The sequence below is a fragment of the Melanostigma gelatinosum genome (assembly GCF_949748355.1).
Source record: "Melanostigma gelatinosum genome assembly, chromosome: 18".
Lineage (NCBI taxonomy): Eukaryota > Metazoa > Chordata > Actinopteri > Perciformes > Zoarcidae > Melanostigma > Melanostigma gelatinosum.
The window spans coordinates 15,905,504-15,925,620 of record NC_136651.1 but is presented as its reverse complement, the minus strand read 5'-3'; the positions used below and the strand labels follow the sequence as shown (position 1 = coordinate 15,925,620).

Genomic DNA, 20,117 nt, shown 5'->3' with positions numbered 1-20,117 from the left:
TTTTGGTCTTTTAATGTTAGTCTTGTTTTAATGCTAAACTACAAAAGATAGCAGCTTCAGCGTCCACGTGTATATCATTAATGTATCACACCTGAGACGTAAAACAGAAGTACCCCATACAATTACATGAAACTGCAAAAACAGCAAACTATGTTTTATCAAAATGAGGAAATTTGCTGTTGACCACAGACAGCATCAAGTACGCATGAGACAATGTGAATATCCTCTGCCATTGTTTTGGGGATTAAAGAAATATTTAAAATGAAACGTGATCAGCACCTTGAGAAAAGTGACACATCTGAGGTCACTGACAGCACTGAAGCCGAGGCCTTACAGCAGGGGTGTCCAAACTTTTTTCACTGAGGGCCACATACAGAAAAATATACCAAGGGCTGGGCCACTCAGGTCCGATCGCCTCACGCCTAGTGTGTTAAAGTGAGCAAAATCAATCAAATTTGGTTCTCAATGTGCTTTTGTTCAGATTTAACAGAGATGTTTGCTCACGTATGTTGAGCCGAACAGACTCATTATTCAAATAGAAGGGAGTTGAGAACAGCTCGATGTCTCTCTCAATGAGAGAAACATATTGAAAGCCATGGCAGCTGGTGGAACATGTTCTAGGTAGGGCTGTGCCACATCCAATCAATTTCAGCAAACATCCCAGTATGATTTAATGCTAAATAAATGAAGGTATCAAACACGTATTGCTACTTTGCAGTTAAATATTTAACATTTATTCCAACATGAAAAAAAGCAGAAAATAACACTTTGACAAACACGTCAGGACATCTTATTTACAGCTGGTAGCTTCATGTGCTGCTTCCCTTTCCTGCTAGTCTGCTGTCTGATTGTGAGGTCAGGCTGATCTGATATCAGCACTGCAGTTTCTCCTCTCAAACGGGTCTTGGAGGAGTAGTGCTCGCGCTGGAGCTCGCGCCCGCCTGTAGAGACTCGTCCGGACGGGAACGCGCAGCTTGGGGCAGAACCCCAAATGATCGTCAACTCCCCGAATCGATTCTGCCCCAAGCTGAATCTATTTGAGGGCGCTGATTGGCTAAATTGTATGTCACACATTTATATCTTTAATCAGCAATTGGCTAAACTGCGTCACTGCTCTTTTGGGCAGTTTCTCCAGCGCTGCTGAGACGTGCACACGCAGAGAGGACATGCAGGAAAAGCATATATTTACCGCAGATATCATATTTTACACATATTACTGGGTGATTCCATATTTCAAAAACACAAATATTGACAATTTGTATCGTTTATTATTGTTATTATTATTCATTTTATTTGTTGTGGCTCAAGGTGGGGCGGCGCCCTATCGCCCTCTATTGACCAGCCGCCACGTAAGCACTGACTGAGTTCTGTCATGAGAGACGTTGTCACGGACACGTATTTCCCCCTTTTAGCAGAAAGGTTGGCCTTTGGAAAAGCACATTTGACTTCGGACTGCGTGGGGAAGTGCGCAACATTGAAGTTGCGTAGAGTGTCCTCGTGCTCGAATTATGTTGACAGTTTTCACAACCGTGTTCATCACATCGCCACGCTGGACTGTGTTAGCACAGAGGGCTTCTTGGTGGGTGATACGCTGCATTTTAACAGCCTCACCTCCGCTCTCTTGCGCTCGCCTTTAGTAGCTGGAGCCCTATCTGTTATAACGCCACACAGCTTGTCTGTTCTCGCTCGGCATCAGTGTAGGACGTGTCATCATCCGGGGCTAAACGTTTCTTTGATTGCTCTTATTTTGTGGAGAAGCTGCCTTGTTCAACACAGTATCTCCACCTAGTGGTGAAACTAAGAAGTACAATACAGTCAAGCGCAAGTTTCAAGTGTGGGCCATATTACATTATATTTTTAGAAGTTGCTGCGGGCCAATTAAAAATGGACCGCGGGCCGTACTTGGCCCGCGGGCCGTAGTTTGGACACCCCTGCCTTACAGTGAGAGATTTTACTGGACTGGTCACACTCGGCCAATGGGACCACAGTAGCTGTGTCCCCAGGCAGAACACATTGTTAGGAGGTCAGTTAGGACAGTCTGGCTTATATATACATTGCGGGCAGGCTATGACTGAAGCCCAAAATACACAACTCACATAAATCAAACAGGCAAAAAAACATTGTATATAAAGGATAAAAAAACCATACATTTTTAAATTATTCAATACAAGATAAACGTCTCTGCAAACAAAATTGACTTCTCTGTGAAAAAAAGCCCGGTGACACGCTGGTGTCCTCTCAAATTCATGAATATCACAGTCACTCAAATTGAGAGATCCCCCAAAACAAGAGGAAAATGAAGTGACATCTTCAGAAATTGGAAGAGATGTTCCAGTTGTCCTCTAGGTGTCCATGATTTGAACAGAGGTTTGTGTCCTGGGACGGCACAGCTTTGTAGCACCTCTAGCTGAAACACACGGGTCCGACAGTGAAGCCAAACTGGTCTGTGACGTTACCGCCTCCCATCAGAGCTACGTCTCTCAGAGGAAGCAGCTGGAGGTCCTCAAACTCAAAGACGGACTCCCGAGGACCAGAAACGGTCTCTTCTCCAGGCTGACAAACAGGAAACAGAACACATCATGTATTTGTCATTTAACGCCGAAGAATCACTTTTTTTCCCGACAACACTGCAGCAGAATTTGTTTTAGGTTTTATCTTAACTGGGACAGCAACTCTCGATTATTTTGTATTTCATTAATATTCTGTCAACACAACCGACCTGCAGGTTGAAGCAGCATTCCAAATAAGTCATTACACACACACACACACACACACACACACACACACACACACACACACACACACACACACACACACACACACACACACACACACACACACACACACACACACACACACACACACACACACACACACACACACACACACACACACACACACACACAGCGAGCAGCGGCTCTCAAATCGGCTCGTCTCTGTCCTTGGCTCAGACCTCAGTCCTGACAATTTGCTACTATAATGCATAAAGAGGGCGGTTTGCTACAGAAAGCCTCAAGTGGCAATAAATGCCTCTGTTTTCACACGATTTATTAATGCATATTTTTGTGGTTTTGGAGGTGCAGGTTGGCTCTCATATCGGGTCGGCTGGGTGTGGAGGATGTTCAGAAACCCTGACCTGAGCATCATTTTGTTTAAAATTGAACTGACATGCCAACGAGACAGCTTTGGCAGCTCGACCAAGATTTTCAATTTAAGTTGACTACAGCCTTCCAAAGCTGTCGATCCATGTGATTAAAGATGCTGCTGAGAATAAAAAGCATCCTGTTTTAGTGGCTGCTGTTGTTCAGGACGGATAGATTCGACACTTGGCACCAGCTCTTGGGAAATGTTGGCAGTGCCCCTGGAAAGGGCACTTTCTTTCTTAAGCATTTTTAATTCGGCCATTGGCAATTTGAATTTCCAGTTGAATCCTCTTAAATTGCAGTTGTAACACAAATACTGAAAGTTACAATGGGAGTGCCGAGTGACGCGGATATTTTTGCGGGTCGGGTGAGTAACAACAAAAGCTGACCCGGGCACCACTGATGATGATGATGTCTTCAAATCTTTACAAGAGCTTTACAGCTCCTTCTACACCAGGTCAAGGAATGTTGAGTTCTTCTATCCAACATTAAAAACAACTACAACTACAAAGATGACGAATATAATACCCGTGAAAAAGGACTTTGAGAACATTTTACGCACCACGCAGTCTTTAAGTGCTCCGAGGAAGCTTTGCTTCCTTGTGTCAGTGAGGAATTTGATGTCTCTGTCGGTCTGGCCCAGTCTGTGTCCCGGGTGGCAGGAGAAGGTCATGTTCTGGACGGCAGAGCTACTGTGCAGCTTTAGAAAACGCATCTGGACCACATTAGCACCTGGATAGTAGAACTGGTAAGATAGGAATAAGAATGTAATGCATTAACAATGTCAGCAGTAACAATATTAAAAAGGTAAGAACAAACTAAGTGAGTGAAATACATCAAACCATAAACGACATGACTAGAAAAATGATTTTCTCTCCAGCTTGCTTTAAGTGTGAAAGGTCTCGATGCAGTCTCGCAAACGACCCACTTAGCAAGACAATGCACTTCAGTTACAAGCAACTCTCTGAAGACGCTAATGATTTCACTGTAACTGCATGAGGCAAAGCACTTGTCTTTGTGAATTGGACCGTTTTTGCAACGATGCTCATTTGCATCCAACGGATTTTTCACTAAATGTATGCCTGTTACCTCATTTAAATATGTGCAAAAAACACATTTCACCCTTTGTGGGTGCTTTGAGAAGGACATGGTTTCTCTTCGTCTTATTTGTGCAGGTCGAGCAGCTGTGTAATCCTTTTGTGAATTCGTCCCAGAATGTGTTAATGATCCTTTAGAGTCTTTCTGGTTGTAGATTTCTACTGCCCCCTAAATGTCCACATCCGGGTGAACGTTTAGTCGTGGCTGCTCCCTTCACCTGAAACCCCTGATCCAGCCAGCTGAGCCACTGAAAGGATCCCTCATCAGAAAGTTCTTCCATCCAGGCTTTCATGGGCAACTGCAGGCAGAGAGAAGAAGACACGCATTTGTCAATCTGAATTCACGTCCTGCTTTCATAGAAGACACTGCTGATGAGCTCTGGATTAGCATGCAGCTCAAGCATCAACCAGAGGTCAATTGGCTACCTTGGTGAGCTTTGCATTCACTTCACGCGATCTGAAACCGATTCATATTATTTTTTTGCCGGCGTGAGTACCGGTATATGGCGCTGACTGCATTAGAGTTGAGAGGGGGTGAGGTGCATGTTGTGTTGTCATATAGACTGCAGTACAGAAAAGAAGTCCTTCGCAAACATGACAGCACAGTTGCAACATTACGCAGCGCTATCTGTCCATCTTGAGTGAGCTAACATTAGCCACCATGAGCTACTGGTCATACCAGACCAAGTAGGGCGGCAGCGACAGAGTGCATTTAGCTGAGCAATGACTTGTTTTATTGCTTATGAATTTAAATTTTCATTTGAAAGGGGAAGAATGTGTTACTTCTCACGTCACACTCAAACGTGTCATACTCTAGATTTAAATGCGCCAAAACACAGTCTAAATTCTCAAGGAATAAGATCAAAGAAAGGAGGCAAACATGAACGACACTGAATCACATAAAAAATAGAAAGGGAGGCGAAAAACACCAAACAAAAAAAGGCATTTAAAATAAATTCTGTCTGGATTAAGGGACAATGTAAATCGTTTGACTACAGCTTTTCTGTTCTCTACTACCATTAATTCATTTTACCATACCTTTGGTCAAACTCCTGTTCAAGGTATCTCTTCTTTTTCAGTTTTGTAATAACTAGCATTGATGTGTTTTATCCTGGTAACAGTTTGAAGGTAAAGAAACTGTCGGGTGGAAGTGTGTGTGTGTGTGTGTGTGGTACAGGCAGTGACTCTCAGCAATGCAGTCAGTGAATCAAATATTATGTTCTTTCATAACTGATACTGTATGAATCATGTCCAAACTACCGAAACAAGATTTTGAATGTTCCTGCAACGTGACAGAGTCACAAGCTCACGTTCAAGTCATCAGCTGTCTGTCGTCACTACGAATGGGTGAGCTGACTGACAATCGTCAATCTGAGATTCTGGCGGTACAACAGGGTAAAGTGAAGTTAGCGTGAACGCCATTGATCCAGAGGTGCAATTTCCCGTAGCCTCTCTTTCAGGCGATGGCCCCGTACCTGAGAGTCTCGAGGATGAAGGCAGGTCTGTTTTGATGTGGAGGAGAAGCTGCAGTAAGCCAGCAGAGCGTCCGCTGTGCTGCCCTGGTTGGGGTCGATGTAATACATTCCTGCAGGGAAAGGTTAGCGAGAGTTCAATGACATATGCAGGGAGGAATTGGCTGACAGAAAGACCAGCAATGCTTGAAGCACAAACACCTCCAACACACAGGACTGTACTATGCAAATATAACCTTTCAAAAAAAGCACATTACTATTTTCTTAACAAAGCTGTTTATCCGTGGAACTTAATATGCTGCTGAGAAGAACAAAATCTTATTTAGCTGGTTGCTTTTGTTCAGGACAGATAGATTTGACCCTTGACGCCAGCTCTTGGGGACTGGAAGCCAAGTCTCAGTAAAACCTCCACAGTACCCATGAAATAAGGCACTTCTAAGATTGAATGTGTTTTAATTTGAATTTCCAGTTGAAACATTTGAAATTTCCTGTTATTTCACTATTTCGAGAACTGACCGCTGCTGTATTCGGGGTGACAGATCCAGAGCTCCATGCATGTGGTGGCAGGATGCTCCTTGCTGCCATCAGGAGGGTCCAGCATCAGCCGAAGCTCCTGCTGCACAGAATCCAGCAGAGTCTGGATCAGAGGGTAGTTGGGCTTATCGGACACATACATCAGGTCCTGGACATGGAAAGAAGAATAACAGAGTCACTTGGATTGCATTGCGGTCAAGACACATCACAAACGCTCTTATGATAAATGCTTTTGTAGTCGTAAAATACTTTAACAGGACAATATAATATAAATCACATGCCTTGAGCTGGGTCAACGTCATGTTCAGTGACTGTCCCGGTGGTCCAGGGACCCCAGGTGGGCCCTGAAACACAAGGAAGATGCACATATTGGGTATACACCAGAAGATAATCAATATTGGAATTGAGAAAGTTAAAGTTTTGTTATCCATCACAAAGAGATGGAAATGTAAAGAGAAAAAACATCTTTTGCCGTGGCTCTTAAAACACACTGTACACTGACAAATATAAAACTCATCGAACAACTGATCGATGAGAGGCAGCGAGATGAAAGCCTGAGGCTGTCTGAAGTCGTTTCTCATTCGGACAGTTTTCTCATCTCGAACACTGTGGTGTCCAACAAGTAAGAACTGTAAAATGGCCCTGAATGTTGAGCTAATGTCAGATAAAAACAAGGCAAGTTATAAACTAAGCAAACGGTCAGACAGACAACAAGTACGCTCACTTGATAATCTCATATCTAATTCAACTAATTTCAATTTAATTTCTGTATAAATGTAAACATTTTGGATGTATGACATCTAGTGTAAATTAAGTTTATATTAATATTATAAGAACAATATTTGTCACATCAATCTTCACTAGAGAGTGAACTTACTGGGAGCCCCCTCCTGCCAGGCAGACCAGGGAAACCCTGGTAGCCTTTCAAACCCTGCAGGTAGAAGAAAGTATGATCAGCACAATATACACATACGATTCAGCGCTGTTCAGTGTGGCAACACCACACCATTGACCACGGAACACATTGATATGGAGAAAAAGAATAAAGAAATCCCATTACATTCAGTGTGACAGCTTTATGATTTTAAGTGCCATCAAAATAAAGCAAACCATAAACCATTCAGCGGTTCAGATGACGGCATAAAAGCCGAAGTGAGTTTGATCTGTCAGTAAGAGAGAGCTTGAGTTGATGATATCTTACCTTCAATCCAAACAAACCCTGCAACAGAGGAGGGAACAGGAGAAAAGGGCATTAGTATGATTTCACACTGTGAAGTGCATTTATCGACTAAGAGCTTTGTGCCGAGTGTTTTTATCTGCTGCCTTAAGAATGAATGAATGAATGAAATGTATTGATAGAGCACTTTTCACAGACATAACATCACAAAGTGCTCAACAGTGCAGAAATTTAAAAGCATAAAAAACACAATGTGACCCTCGGGTCAATAAATTACATACACAGAAAAAAAAGAAAAATAAATAAAAAATAATAAAATATAAGATAAAAATTTTAAACATATTTTAAGAGCAGGTCTAGGACATGGGTTGTTACTCAAACGCCAGCCTAAACAGGTGGGTTTTAAGCTGTTTTTTAAAAGTATCCACAGTATCTGCGAGGCGTAGAGTTGCAGGCAGAGCATTCCAGAGCTTCGGCGCCACTGCCTCAAAGGCTCGGTCAGAACTCATCAACCACAGCTTCACAGTGTGCTGAACACCACCATGATGTGCAGGTGAACTGTGAATGATTCAGCCGACTGGCAGCTGAAGGAAAGATTACTTGGCTGAGAGATAACAGTGTGCCTGGGTTCTTATAAAACAATCCCACTTCTGAACTCCATTTGTCAGACACAATCTGGATAAAGTATCTCAATGACAAATTAACTGCTGGAATTCAAACTATAAAATGTCCAAAAAAAAAATAAAAGCATAGACTGAATAAAAGTTGGATATCCAAAGGGAATTCCAAACACATTTGCATATTCAATTCCATTCTTTCCATAAAAGAAAGCAACAACATGAACGTAAAAGCAAAACTGAAAAACAAAAATGATACTTATTAACACAGTTGAAGAGGGATATAACAGCCAGCAACAAAAGAAAGCAAAATTCATAAAATGTGTTCGATGAGCTATGTGTTGTCGGATGTCCTGCTGAATTCAGACATGAAGCTTACAGGCAGTCCTGGCATCCCGGTTGTTCCCCTCGGTCCTGGTCGGCCAATGTTTCCCTAAAAGAGAGCGACAGAGAGTTGGACATCATAAAAACATATTCAATTGAAGTAAAACTTCCATCATCAAAACACAAGAGGGAACATTAGAAGATAAGCAAACAAACTAGGATATTGGTTTTGTGTACCTGCTCTCCTATCAGGCCCAGTGGACCAGGTAACCCAACAAGACCACGCACACCCTGAAATAGACGGGAAGAAAAGGAGAATGACACACTGGTTCCTCTGGGTGCCCAATTCCACAAGTCAAAACAAATAAACAACGACAGCATCTCAAAATAATGGCGTTATATGACATTACTTTGAGATAAGTAAGTCATGATAATGACTCAAGAGAATCATCATTCAAGAGCAACATACATTGTGAGAAAAGATTGAATTATGGTCAAATACTTCCAAATACTTCAAATTGTTCCAAAACAATCTCTTCTTGGGCTTTGCAAGAAGTTGCATGAGTCTGGTTACGGTGCAAGTGGGTGTGTTTGGATTGGACATTGAAATGTGACGGTAGATCGTAAACCAGACTTTTCCATTTAGAACAAACATTTTCAATACATGTTGAATGAAGTGACTCTGTAGAATAGCAGAGCCTCTTCATGCTGAGGAAAACATGAGGAAAGACATTTTACCAGCTGCAGATAACGGACAGACCCGAGTCAGACCTTCAACACTACATCCTGCTACAATTTGCTCTGTGTTCAAAAATGAAAATGACTTTTTTGGATCACAAATCCTGCAAGTAAAAAGAGCAAAAGCACCACCCAATGTCTCACTGTCAGATCGAGTCAGTTTGATGTGAAACAGCTGCTTCCACACGTCTGCACTGTAATCATTGGCACAGTCATGATATGAACATTATTGGTTGCTTTACCTTCACACCTACAGACACAGTTACCACCGGAATGTCATCATTATGTTTTGCAGACATGTTTCATAATGTTCTCCATATTAAGACTCTTGGCAGCTCCTACCTTCATGCTATCGCCTCCAGGGGGCCCAGGCAGTCCCATGTCTCCTTTCTCACCCTGAGGACACAAACAACGCAGTCAAGTCTCCTTGAATCAGACACATCAGCTCATCAGCACATCGTGGCGTAAAGAGTTCTGCTGGAGCCTCAACTGAGCCCAGCTGGTGACAGCATCTTATGAGCACAAACAAAAGGATCAGTATCAACGTTTGTAATGGAACATTTCACCGTAGTGTATATTTCTACTTAAGTATATTGTGTAAATGCTTAAGTGCTTGAACCTTTGCTCTGAACTCAGTAGACCTTCACGCTTTGTGTTAGCGCAACTGCTCAAATGTATCTTGCTGTTGTGTAATGGAAATTTGATATTCTTATGAGTAAAACCGTTTTAAAACTTGTGATCCATGCTGACTGCCTGCACACATATCCTCCTGTTCTTGCTGTTGAATAATAAGTACTTATTGTAAATGCACATGTTCTATGCCTTACGGCGAAAACGTATATATCTGTTGTTACACAGATAAATCACTTCTTTTACTTCCATGGCCTTCACGGCCTGGAGCAGGATGTTGCAGTACACAGGCCCCCACCCTTGATCCCCCTCTATATAACTCTGTGACTTTATCTCTGGAGCGAGCACTTCGACAGACTCTTTGTGACTCTGTATAACTCTGCCTTGTCTTGCATCATTTTCCACCACGCGGTATCAGTCCCTATTAGCGAAAACCTCTCCTTGCACGTTGCTATGATGATCCATGTGTACACATCAAGTTCAGCTGTGTGGGGTAAGAGAAGGTAGAGAATCCACCATTGATTTTGAATTCATATCAGTCTTTTTGTTGGTTATGATTCTCGCAAGACACTGATATGTTCCTCTCTGTGGAAGTCCGATTTAAAAGACGTGCTACGGCTGTAACTTATCTGTGAAATCATCTCTTTTGTGCTTAGGAGTTATGATAAATTGATCATGAAATAACACAGCAATAAAAACTACCAGAGTTACCAGCCAGCAATGACTAATAATTGAATTTGCTCTCAGTGTTTCCACAACATGACCAAGAGCAGCCCATTCCAACTCTCGTCTACAAACGACCATTTGAACAGTGATCCTGGATGTAACTTCGTCCTTTCAGATAGAATTGTTATCCGTTTTGGGAAGCTCTGAGGAACAGAATAATAGTTCATTGGAAAATAAGATAATGTTGAGAAGACAACACAAGATTTTACAGGATATTTTACTTTTTCTCTAATTTCCCATGACTGTAAAAGTTGGTCAACTGTTTTCCAGGTTTTCCAGGACGATTGGGAAACCTGTAGAAACTTTGTGCTCTTGTAAAAATGTTGTGGGTGATGTAAGCTTGTGGCCGAAAACGCTAGACACCTTCGCCCTGGGCATTGCGAAGCCAGCCTAGCCCCGGTGACGGCCGCCACAGAGCAAATGCACCTGACAAGTGCCAGCCAGCTCTGGGGAGAGGTCACGTGAGGAGATCCTCCAACACCGAGCAGTCGAACAACATGGACTCCACTAATATATATATATACATATATATATATATACATATATATACATATACATACATACATACATATACATACATACACATATATATACATACATACATATATATACATACATACACATACACATATATACACATACATATACATATATACACATACATACATATATACACACACACACATATATACACACACACACACACACACACACACACACATACATACATATGTTACTGGCCACTCCAGGGCTCCTTATTTATATGTGCATATTTAGTTGGGTCTCCTTAAGTTTATTCTGGGTTTTCAGAACTGATATTACCAGTGCTTGTGCTTATAGGCACTTAAATAAAAGTGACGCTTCTTACACTACGACTTTGGGCTTTCTAGTTTTCTAGTTTTGGGTTTACCTCTTTCCCCTTTCCACCGTGATCCCCAGCCTCTCCACGTAAGCCTGGGATTCCCTTGGTGACAAAATAAAAGAAATATATCAAGTGAATGTCAACTCACTGACTGATCGAATGCACTTCAATTGTGAAATTCATTACTTTATTTATCTCTTCACTCCAAAGCAGGAGAGACGGCTGAACAGACAGTGTTAGAGCAAATGTGCAGATATGTTCATCTATGACATGAAAACAGACGTCAGGTGAACACATAAATGCACTTACGATGAGCCCTGGCCATCCAGAGACGCCAACCAGTCCTGTATCCCCCGTTTGGCCCTGGATGATAAAACACAATCTACTGTTGGCTCATGCGTCATCATGTAAGCCGAAAAAGCTGTGGCTTTGTTTCCGTGTCTCCCACCTTAGGTCCTCTGTCTCCCCTGATCCCTCTCAGTCCGGCCTTCCCCCGTTTCCCCTGTGGACAAGTTTGCAATGTTTTTCAATGAGGCAGCAATAAGCAAGAGGGCACACGGACGCAGCGACCTCATGTTTCATGCATGAATCTGTACATGCAGTGGCTGTCAGAGTGGCTGCTTCAGGCCATTTCCCCTTTCATCCCATGCACGCACCACAATATCTTTGTTCTGTCCAGTTTTCAACACTACACAAAAGGCTCTTTTCACAAGTCCTAAAAAAGGTCCACAGCTGTGGACCTTTTTTTTTTTTTTTTTTTTACTGAAGTTAGAACTGCATTTCACCAGCAAAATGTTCACAAGACGATAACAGAGAGCTCTTACCCTCCTTCCAACATGACCCGTCTTCCCCGCTGGTCCATTCTTGCCATCGTCTCCCTGTAGAGGTAAAACACAAACTGAATGCTGAAAAAAGCAAATTACTGTCTTTTTGAACAACTACCAACTGTAAAGGGAGACATTTAACAGCTGCAGCGTCATTTTTAAAAAGGGCCGTGTGTACTGGTGAATACACTTTAAAGAAATAGAAATGTGCTTATTTGCTTTCCTGCCAAAGGTTAGATGAAGAGATGGATACCAGTGTAGGATCAATGAGGGAAACTGGGCCAGACCAGCTGTCTCCTCTTTGGGATCAACCTTCCCTTCTAACTCTTGGCAAGAAAGCCAAAGTGTTCTATTCCTTCAACTCGTTATTGTGTGGATAGGTGTTATAATGATTTTGTGAATTTATTTTTACTCTGATTTCAACATTTTGGAAAACCAGAATGTATATAAGATGTCGAAATGCATCTAAAGATGTATGAAGACAACAAATGACAGTGGAATATGAGGCTCTTACCTTCTCCCCTGACACGCCGTGTTCCCCCTCAGGCCCCGCTCTTCCTTGCACTCCCTGCAAAGCAATTACAGTTTTAAAAAACAATTTCATTTTGCTGTTAAGATAACTTTCAGATCGACAAAACACTGACACACGCCCGCACACACTGATTTTTAATGATCGTTTATTTCTTCCTCAATAATTAAAGAATACCGAACAAATGGTTCAATTTTAGACCAGCTGCTGAAGGCACAGTATGATTTCATCATCCAGTGTTTCTGTGTTGTACACATCTGCAAACTTACAGGAGCCCCCGTGGGACCTGGAGGACCCTGGGGTCCCATCTCTCCAGGAGGCCCCTAAAAAGAGAAGGAAGAGGCATAAACAACAAAGTCAGAGTTGTTGAGGGGAAAAAAGCAATGATCAGCAATGGTGATTTACATCAGATAAAGTCTTAAAGCTAATCAATAGCGGATTCGTTTTCACCTCAAACCCTGGTAGAGCCGGAGGACCTTGGATTCCTGGCAGACCATCCTCACCCTGCACAGGGTGATTGAAGTTGTTTTATGGATATCTACATCTTTAGCATTAGAATGGATGTATCAACAATATGTAGCACCATGCAGACATGCACTTTTGTTTTATAAATGTCATGCAGTAGATGCATATAACATGAAAACCTCACAAACCTGTTCCCCGAGTGGACCTGGAGCTCCTGGCTCTCCCTTCACTCCATGTGGCCCCGCTTCCCCTTTAGCTCCCTGGTCTCCCTGAGGTCCAACTTGTCCTACTGGACCCTGCAGTGCAGACATCACAAAAACGATGTAGTCTAAACTCAATGTCACCTCTCTTTCTATGCAGCACGCTCGATGACTATTAAAGCTTAAAGGTACTACATTTTCAATTCACAGCATATCTATGATGGAAGGATGAAGAAAACAGGACAACCTGCACCACAAGAGAGAGAGAACATACAGGATGTGGTTGTTTCGGTTCAGACAAATGCAGAATGTGAGGATAACGTGAGTGCAAGTGGAACATTTGTTCGTGACTGACATGGCAAAAAATAAAAAATAAAGTGAAGAACTTTCTAATACTTGAGGATACTCACAGGTGGACCCAGCCCCCCTGCGTCTCCTCTGACACCACGAGCACCAGTCATTCCCTATGCACAAGACAAACAAGAGAGCAAATGGATGCCTCTCCCCGACAGCCGCACTGTAAGCCGTGTTGTGCAGAATGTTACATGGAATCAGATTACCTGAGGGCCTCCTGACCCCGGAGGTCCAGTAATTCCTACAGGCCCGGACTCCCCCTGGAGAGATGGAGGAAATCATTTTCTTTGAACTTTACCAAGTTTAACTGATTTGATTCAAGCAGAGCACCAGCGGTGATGTAGTATATATATGAAAAAAGAAGGTGTAGCAGAACAACTCGGCAGGGGTCCTGTCAATCAGGTGATTACTGAAAGCCAGGACTGATTAGTCCCTCTCTCACGATCTATCATCAAAACGTCTTGACCCTAACTCGTTTTGTCTTGATGAACATTGTGAGTGTATGACAGCAGCTCGTTACTGAAGGAAAACACAAATACCTTCCTCCCTTGAGGTCCATCTGGCCCCGGGAGTCCGCGAGAGCCTGCGTTTCCCTAAAATGAGCACAAACACACCACAAAAAACTGTAGACTGACATCAAATCAGTGAGATGGATCAATACATGTCAATCCCATATGTGAACAGTTGGATAAAGGTTCATTAAGGCCACTCTGAGCGGAAACTCATCGACAGCATCAATACAACCTGGTAACAAACTCACCTGTAACCCCGCCAGACCTGCAGGTCCCACTTCCCCCATCAGACCCGGTTCACCCTATTTTAAGAGGATGACATCAGAAACAGATTCGACTCATCAATCTGACTCATCAGTTTTATATTCCATTCATGCTGGTGCAGCTGAACACTTTGTTTACCATTGCTGGTTTTGTTCTTTTCTTGTTGAGCATAAGAAGAATAGGGAAAATCACTGGATTGAATGTAAACACAGCCATGATGTTTTAAAGCGGGCATCGCCAAATTATCAGCAAAATTCAGCTTGTGTTCTTTCCTTTTTTATGATTTATGGCATTTTAGATGTGTCATACTGCACAAAAGACATGCTTGAGTTCTCTCTACTTCTAGCTATGAGTGTGCTGTTTTCATAAGGAATGTATGTATACATCCATCCATCCATCCATCCATCCATCCATCATGCAGAGAGTAAACTGCTTGGGGGTTCAGAGGGATGAAATGTATCGTTGGGGGTAAAACGCTCACCATTAGTCCAATGTGGCCCTTGTCCCCCTTTATGCCCCTTTGGCCATTTTCTCCAAGGTCTCCCCAAGGGCCTTCTCGACCAGACAAACCTGGAGGTCCCAACTCGCCCTGCCGACAGCAATCACAGCCTGATCACAAACTGAAGACATCATTTAGAGCCAAACCAACACCATCGTCCTCCTCATCAGAGATGTGAATAGAAATAACTTTAACTTTCACCACTTGGAGCAAACTCAAGGAAAATAGTGAATGTACCGTCTCCCCTTCGGGTCCAGGATCTCCAGCTTCCCCAGGATGCCCAACGTCACCCTGCAGAGAAGGAAGGAACACGAGTCTTACACCCACTTTATTTACAGGAATAGTTTACTTTTTATTTAAAGTGACTCGGAAAAACAATCCTGCCAAAACCTTTTTTTAACCTGTTCTTAAATCATAAACACAGGAAAGCAAAGGCACCAGCAGAATACGTTTCCCTCCGTTGCCTCTCAGGGCTTCACTGCATCACTCTATCAGGGAAATCTAATCTCACGGGTAATGTAACAGTGATGGTGCGTACGGCTTTTCAAGCCACTTCTATATTTATTTCATGGAGCACCTGAAATACTACTGGGAATGACAATAATCTGTAATGCTGACAAGACATAAAAAACACAACAAGCATATCTGTTCACCATAACACACTTTATACGGATGTTTGTGTGATGCTGTGATGTAAAGAGGGGGGGGAGGTACTGGTGATGTGCCTGGATTGGAATCACCTCCTGTAGAGCTGCTGTCATTTATGAGACAGCGGTTGAACACGTGTGGGAACGTCTAATCGTTTCAAGTTAAGAGATCATCTTTGTAGAAACAGCAGATGAATGCACCTACCTCTTTACCCTCTGGTCCTGATGGCCCCTGTAAGCCTTTCGAGCCCCCGAGTCCTCTCTCTCCTGGGGGGCCTGGAGGACCAAGTTTCCCACAAGACCCTCGGTCCCCCTAAGAAGTACACAAGAAGACTTGAAATCAGAAACAGTTACTGACTGCAGGCTTTTCAATGCTCGCTGGTTGTTAAGGGGTTTAATTCCCTCAAAGCCAAGGCTAGAGAGACTTCTTCCACAACATTGAACAAAGTCAACTTGGCCTCAGGTTTTACAAACCAAGCAGACTTAAACTAAGTCCGTGTCCCCCTCAGGACACGTTTTAAAGTATGTGGAAAACATGAGAAAAAAACCCCACATTTTTGAGAGGAGGGGACCTTTATGCTTTGCGCAGTAACAACAATCAACATTGCAAAGATGCCGCTGTGATCACTGACCTGGTCTCCTTTCCGTCCGGGTGGCCCTTCATTTCCTGTTTGGCCTGGGAGACCCTGATGGGTCAAAAGTCAACACAGTCATCAGGTGACAGTAGAATGTCCTCTACTGTCCTTGTACACAGTAAATGTCGATGAACACACTGGTGATGTTTGATCCCAAAAGCAAATGGGGATTTCCTTGGTAACTGGTTGAAGGTGATGATACTTATTTACCTTTTTTCTCTCAAATATGATTTTAACCTTTTCAAATAATCTCGGATAAAACAAACTAACTTTACAGTTTGTGGTCAAGTAATTGTGGAAGCATTATTCTGTTGTGGTTCCTGAAGGAAAAATATGTTAAACTTGGTAGGATATACATATGATGCTCTACCATAGTACACTGCCTCCCTTCACCTCAGATAGAAGTTAAGAGGTGCTGCTAAACAAACAGTGTCCAGTATATCGAGAGTGAGGCTGCATGGTATCTGTACACCCACCGGCACATTTATCCAGAAATCACACTGTTTTTTAAGCTGCCTGGCTGCTTTTTGTCTTTGTATTTTGTTGAAACTGAATCTCAGTCTCCTCTTGTGTGCACAGAGCAGCAACTAACCCACTATGCGCTGATGGAGGTAAGGAGATAAAAGCAAACACTGTCCTCAGAATCAGCACCTGTCAGTACTTTCTGTGCACAGACAGGACAGACATCTACAGCATCTGAAACTAGAACTAAAGCCTGTATGTGCAATATGAATTTTATATTTTTTCTGCTGAAATATTATTTCCACACAGTTGTAAGCCTCCTTGACTCCAGTCGGACGTTTGTTCCCAATTTGAAGAAACTATTATTCTATTCCACAATAAAGGGAGCGCCAGAAAGAGTAAGGCAAGGCAAGTTTATTTGTATAGCACATTTCAACAACAAGGTAATTCAAAGTGCTTCACATAAAACCATTAAAAGCATCAAAACATAAGGCAAAAGAAAAGGAGATTTAAAAACAATTAAGAACATTCATTAAAACAGAGATGTATTTTGGCCCTAAACCATTCAGTGCTTTGTTAACCAACAGCAGGATTTTAAAGTCAATTCTTTGTTGGACAGGAAGCCAGTGCAAAGACCTCAGAACTGGAGTGATGTGATCCACCCTCCTGGTCTTAGTGAGGACTCGAGCTGCAGCGTTCTGAATCAGCTGCAGCTTTCTGACGGACTTTTTACAGAGACCTGTAAACACACCGTTACAGTAGTCCAGTCTGCTGAAGATAAATGCGTGGACAAGTTTTTCCAAATCCTGTTGAGACATAAGTCCTCTAATCCTTGATATATTCTTCAGGTGATAGTAGGCTGATTTTGTAATTGTCTTGATATGGCTGTTCAGGTTGAGGTCTGAATCCATAACTACACCTAGCTTTCTGGCTTGGTTTGTGGGTTTTAACATCAGTGATTGAAGCTGAGCGGTGATTTTCAATTGTTCGTCCTTGGTACCAAAAACAATTACTTCTGTTTTATCTTTGTTTAATTGAAGAAAATTCTGGCACATCCAGTTGTTGATTTGTTCAATGCAGTTACCCAGCCCTTGTATGGGATTATAGTCCCCTGGTGACATAGTTATGTAGATTTGTGTGTCGTCTGCATAATTATGATAACACACTTTGTTGTTTTCCATAATCTGAGCGAGTGGAAGCATGTAGATGTTGAACAGAAGAGGCCCCAGTATTGAACCTTGGGGAACACCACATGCCATTTTAGTCAGCTCTGATGTGTAATCAGCTACAGACACAAAGTATTCTCGGCCCTTCAAGTAGGATTCAAACCAGTTAAGTGCTGTGCCAGAGAGTCCCACCCAGATTTTTAGTCTTTCTTGGAGTATGGCATGGTCGACCGTGTCGAATGCAGCACTGAGATCCAGTAACACTAAGACGGAACTTCTGCCATTGTCTATGTTTAAGTGGATGTCGTTGAAAACCTTAACAAGAGCAGTTTCAGAACTGTGGTGCTGTCGAAAGCCTGACTGGAAAACATCAAAGCAGTTATTTATGGCCAAGAAGTTGGTCAGCTGTTGGAAAACCGCTTTTTCAATTATTTTACTTAAAAATGGGAGGTTTGATATTGGCCTATAATTTAGTAGTAGGGCAGGTGAATACAAATGTATTCTGACACTGGATATATGAAAACATTGTTATCTTTGCTTCACTATGCCATGAAACCAACCTGTGGTCCGTCTTGTCCTGTGGGGCCAGCATCACCAAGCGAGCCGGGTAAACCCTGGAGGTTACAGCAGCAGTCTCAGTGTCAGTAACTGAACATGAACGAAGGTTGGACAGACTTAAATCTCACAATAAAACACTGGTAAGACATGATTCTTACATGCACTGTAGTTTACCTTGTGTCCTTTTTCCCCTGCTGCTCCTAACGACCCATCAGCACCCTGCGGGCCCTGAGGACGTCAAACACACATGTGGTCAAACAACGTGTTCTATGTTGTGCAAGTGAACCAGGTGTTCAGAGACTCATTTAAATGAAAACATTGATGGATTTCCATCTCTCCACACTAGAAGGAGAACATAGAGATAAAAGCAGCAGTTGATGGTAGGTACCCACTCACTGAGATTCCTGCAGGCCCCTGTGGCCCCTGAGGTCCTGGGGGCCCATGACTTCCCCTGGGTCCAGGTTTTCCAGCTGTTCCATCACCACCTGGGAGACCTGGAGAGCCCTAGAATAGAATTTTTGGGGTCAAATGTCGAAACAATGCAATGCAATCTGTTGCCGCTTCAGTGCGTATTTGCTGGGCACAGGTTATCAAAAACATTCAGTCGATTCATCGTCAATTTGAATTAAAAAATGCATTATGAGATGCATGTCAGCGCGCATGCAAACAAATAGACATTCACAGCCAGACACACAAACTGTGAACTTGATTTTTATGAATCAGTGGTCCACAACCACGACAGTCCAGCTGTCATTTTCCAGACTTTGTGATGATTGGTTCAAAGACATTATCAGCATCAATGTTAACGAATCACTTAAGTCACCTGTTCATTCTGTTTAGCAGCAGTGCGCTTTAACAATTTCATGGTTTAGTGAATTCTTCCTCAATTGAATTGATGTTTTTGTTTATATTAAATCACTTTTATCATATTGTATTGATACTGCAAAAACACTGTCAAATTAAAATGCCACTTAACAGTTTTCCCTGAAACACACAAAATGATGTAGCATTGTGAAAATAGAGTCCTATGAACCTTCACTATGAACTAGAACTTACGGGTGGGCCCTGTATGCCTTTGGACCCTTCATCTCCAGGCCGACCCTGTGAGAAACAACACAAGTCAGGAAGCAGAAAATGAAAAGCCATGGTCTGATGGTTCTGAAAGTTTCCAAGTGGATTTATTAGTACTTTAAAAATGGACGTCAATATTTTATATACAGTATTTTAAAGGATGAATCTATTTGACTGTGTCTGTTTGAATCCTATTTCCAAAGGGCACCATTACTGGCATGACAAAGAGTCCCAAAAACAGCAATAAGTAAATTCACACCACGCTCTTCCAGAAGCTTCAATGGCTGCCAAATGTCCCTTTATTTCTTGAAGTAAGTTTAATACAAACGCCACCGTTAAAGTTTTACAAAATCCATGAGATCACCCCAAAATAAGATACAATTAGCATGAAGCTAATGCTAAAGCTGGATTAAAAAGATCAAAGCTGACATGCTGATTTTGAAGAGAGTAAATTTAAAGTAACATTCGGAAAACCATGTTGTTCTTTTAGTGTTCACGTTAGTTACATTGCTTTGAATTCTGTCTCTCTCTTCAGTGAATAGTAGTAAATCTGTGGACCTGTATTGGTGTTTTTGGTCACTTGGCTTTTTCGGAGCATTTTTAGAAAGAAA

At 42.4% G+C, this 20,117-nt stretch overlaps 1 protein-coding gene across 1 annotated transcript in view; it reads right to left on the bottom strand.

The window, feature by feature from the left end:
• Nucleotides 1-333: 333 nt before the first annotated feature.
• The window catches only part of LOC306792349 (uncharacterized protein), a gene marked incomplete at its 5' end in the record, with an annotated part of 86,344 nt that continues 66,560 nt past the window's right edge, over nt 334-20,117 (bottom strand). The window contains 31 exons of the mRNA XM_079289420.1: nt 334-2,553; nt 3,706-3,888; nt 4,459-4,539; nt 5,716-5,825; nt 6,229-6,394; nt 6,528-6,590; nt 7,124-7,177; nt 7,448-7,465; nt 8,420-8,473; nt 8,602-8,655; nt 9,445-9,498; nt 11,369-11,422; nt 11,630-11,683; nt 11,769-11,822; nt 12,145-12,198; nt 12,659-12,712; nt 12,943-12,996; nt 13,124-13,177; nt 13,327-13,434; nt 13,749-13,802; nt 13,899-13,952; nt 14,232-14,285; nt 14,453-14,506; nt 14,950-15,057; nt 15,205-15,258; nt 15,820-15,927; nt 16,247-16,300; nt 18,438-18,491; nt 18,610-18,663; nt 18,832-18,939; nt 19,492-19,536. Coding sequence (XP_079145546.1) covers nt 2,404-2,553; nt 3,706-3,888; nt 4,459-4,539; nt 5,716-5,825; nt 6,229-6,394; nt 6,528-6,590; nt 7,124-7,177; nt 7,448-7,465; nt 8,420-8,473; nt 8,602-8,655; nt 9,445-9,498; nt 11,369-11,422; nt 11,630-11,683; nt 11,769-11,822; nt 12,145-12,198; nt 12,659-12,712; nt 12,943-12,996; nt 13,124-13,177; nt 13,327-13,434; nt 13,749-13,802; nt 13,899-13,952; nt 14,232-14,285; nt 14,453-14,506; nt 14,950-15,057; nt 15,205-15,258; nt 15,820-15,927; nt 16,247-16,300; nt 18,438-18,491; nt 18,610-18,663; nt 18,832-18,939; nt 19,492-19,536 — 2,274 coding nt within the window. The 3' untranslated portion in view covers nt 334-2,403. The remainder of the gene's footprint in view (nt 2,554-3,705; nt 3,889-4,458; nt 4,540-5,715; nt 5,826-6,228; nt 6,395-6,527; nt 6,591-7,123; nt 7,178-7,447; nt 7,466-8,419; nt 8,474-8,601; nt 8,656-9,444; nt 9,499-11,368; nt 11,423-11,629; nt 11,684-11,768; nt 11,823-12,144; nt 12,199-12,658; nt 12,713-12,942; nt 12,997-13,123; nt 13,178-13,326; nt 13,435-13,748; nt 13,803-13,898; nt 13,953-14,231; nt 14,286-14,452; nt 14,507-14,949; nt 15,058-15,204; nt 15,259-15,819; nt 15,928-16,246; nt 16,301-18,437; nt 18,492-18,609; nt 18,664-18,831; nt 18,940-19,491; nt 19,537-20,117) is intronic.